Source organism: Hipposideros armiger, unplaced genomic scaffold (genome assembly GCF_001890085.2).
Source record: "Hipposideros armiger isolate ML-2016 unplaced genomic scaffold, ASM189008v1 scaffold_2254, whole genome shotgun sequence".
Classification (NCBI taxonomy): domain Eukaryota; kingdom Metazoa; phylum Chordata; class Mammalia; order Chiroptera; family Hipposideridae; genus Hipposideros; species Hipposideros armiger.
In genome coordinates this window covers 26,289-28,578 of record NW_017733599.1, presented here as the reverse complement: position 1 = coordinate 28,578, position 2,290 = coordinate 26,289, and the positions used below count along the sequence as shown (strand labels likewise).

Sequence of the window (2,290 nt, the reverse complement as noted above, 5' to 3'; positions counted from 1 at the left end):
CCCAAAAAAATTAATAAAATTTTCCAAAAAAGAAATTAGGAATCAAACCTTTTATATAAAATATCTTCAACATTTTAACAATTTATTATTTTTATACACATGTTTTAGTGCATTATTTCCTAGATAGAAGTGTTCCTTTGTGTTAATACACCCGTAGGTATTCTGTGCAGAAGTCTAATTATCTTATCACATCTATTGCTGTGGTAAACATTGACAATGTGTAGGAAAGGTACTGTGTATTTGATATTATTTAATAAATCCACCAGTGGATCAAACAGTCAGAGACACTCAGCAGCCAGAGCCCTTATTATGCTCAGAGTTTGTGCTCAGCTCCCCCTGCAGTTTCTGTCACTGTGTCACTCAGAGCACAGTAGTACATAGCTGAATCTGACTCGTGGACAGAGGATTTCTCCAAGTGGAAGGAATTTGGATCTTTGTGGTATGTGGCTTCAAAACCTTTGTTGCGTCCCGTCTCACTGGCCTTCGTGGCTTTCAGGAGGAGCTGTGGACCTTCTCCAGGATACTGAATATACCAGAAAAGAACAGGGTACCTTGTGGTTTCATAGGAGCAGCTCACATTCAGGGGAGCCCCCTCTGAGAGGGTCACTTGGCCTTCCATCTGGGACACTGAGTCTCCATGGGTTCGTCCTGGGGAAAAATAAAAGAGATCTGTGTCACCTTCGACATAAAACTCTTCCATATAATTATGGTTAAAGATTTTGCTGACATAATAGAAGAAAGAATCCATATTTTAAGAGGCATGTTACTTACCAAGCACTAAGAGTACCATAGTCACTAAGGCTGGAGAAGAGTTCATCTCTAGAGTGTCACCTAAATAATGTTCTTGATTCTCAACATGAAGAAATGTGGAGGTGACAATGAAATGACAAATCGAAACCTACATTTCACACAGGAAATGCGTTTGTGTTAGGGAGTTGCATCCCCTGGTGGACAGGGACTGAAATGGGACACCTGTTTTCTAGGCTCCTCCCAAAGTCAGCAATAAGTTCTCCTCTCTACCTGTATTTACCAAGCACATGTCACTTTTCTGAACAAAGACTGTCATAACCTTTAAGGTCTGTTTTCTTCTTAGGCCACCACCTCACATGAGAGTTGTTTAACAAAGCAGAGAAAAGAACAATTTGAGCATTTTATACTCTCTTTATATTGTTATGTAACCATTGTGGGCCAGGCTATATAATACATTGAATGTCAGAAAAGATTTTGGGTTGCAAAGAGAGAAAGGGTTAAGAATTAGTCATTATTGAATGGTTCTCTGTTTTTCAGCACTGTGATCCGTCATATAGAACAGTGGTTGACATTTATTATGTGTTCACTAAATATTTCTTAAATTAAAAAATAATAATAAACAGTCTTTGATAGAGAAATCACTGCTACCTGAATATAATATTTGCTCAGTCCTAAAGTATATCAATTGTAACCCTGTTATCTTTTAAATAAAAGCTCTTTAGTAGAGTGGCCACACTATCTTATCAGTAGTCAAATATTCCTGAATTTCAGGATCATTAAAATGTGATCATATGAATGCTAGATGGAAAAAAACACCATGATTGAAGTTAATGAATTCTTATAAACTGAGAAAATAAACTGAGATCACTATCTTACCTCCCATTATGTCGTTGACTCTGAAATAAGATGGCTAGTGTATGTGAATCAGGCAGTAAGTATTAATCCTATACTGCTAATGTAGAGCTGCTTCAGGAATGGCTTCCACTGTTGTCTTTCTTCAACATTTTGTTGCCAAAGCTTAATCAATTAATTTTCTACCACAGGGCAGAAAACCGACAAAATGTGAATTTGCATCAATAGCCTGGTACATAAGTTACAACTATCTTCTTTCCCACCTTTTCATATTGTAAACAGACTAGCTGATTTTCATAGTTACCGGGAAACGACATTGTATCTCAGCCCTTTATCTCCTTGAAGAAAGAATTCAGTCAAGAGATGGTATTTTGAGCAGAAATAACAGCCAGAAATTTATTAGTAAAAGAGACTATGCTCAGAGACATGGAGCATGCTGACCCAAGAGAAGGAAGCAGCCTCGCTTTACATTGTATAAAGGCTTTTATGTATAAAGGATTTCATGATTAATTGCATGAATCACATTTATCAGAACTGAGACCCACTAATGAATAATCTTTGCAAGCTCCCTCAGGTGCAATCAGCCTGATACCAGTTTACAAGATCTCATTTATGATAACTGTCCTAAACCAAGATGGTCCTCAAAGATCAAGGAGAAAGCTCTGGGATCAGCATGAAAAATGTTCCT

The 2,290-nt window shown here is 37.4% G+C and overlaps 1 gene segment (V, D, J or C); it reads right to left on the bottom strand.

Annotated features, from left to right (window-relative positions):
• Positions 1-228: 228 nt before the first annotated feature.
• Positions 229-853, bottom strand: LOC109378614 (T-cell receptor alpha chain V region CTL-F3-like). The segment is given in 2 exon segments: positions 229-648; positions 772-853. Coding segments are annotated over 2 exon segments (381 nt in total).
• Between the last annotated feature and the right edge of the window lie 1,437 nt (positions 854-2,290).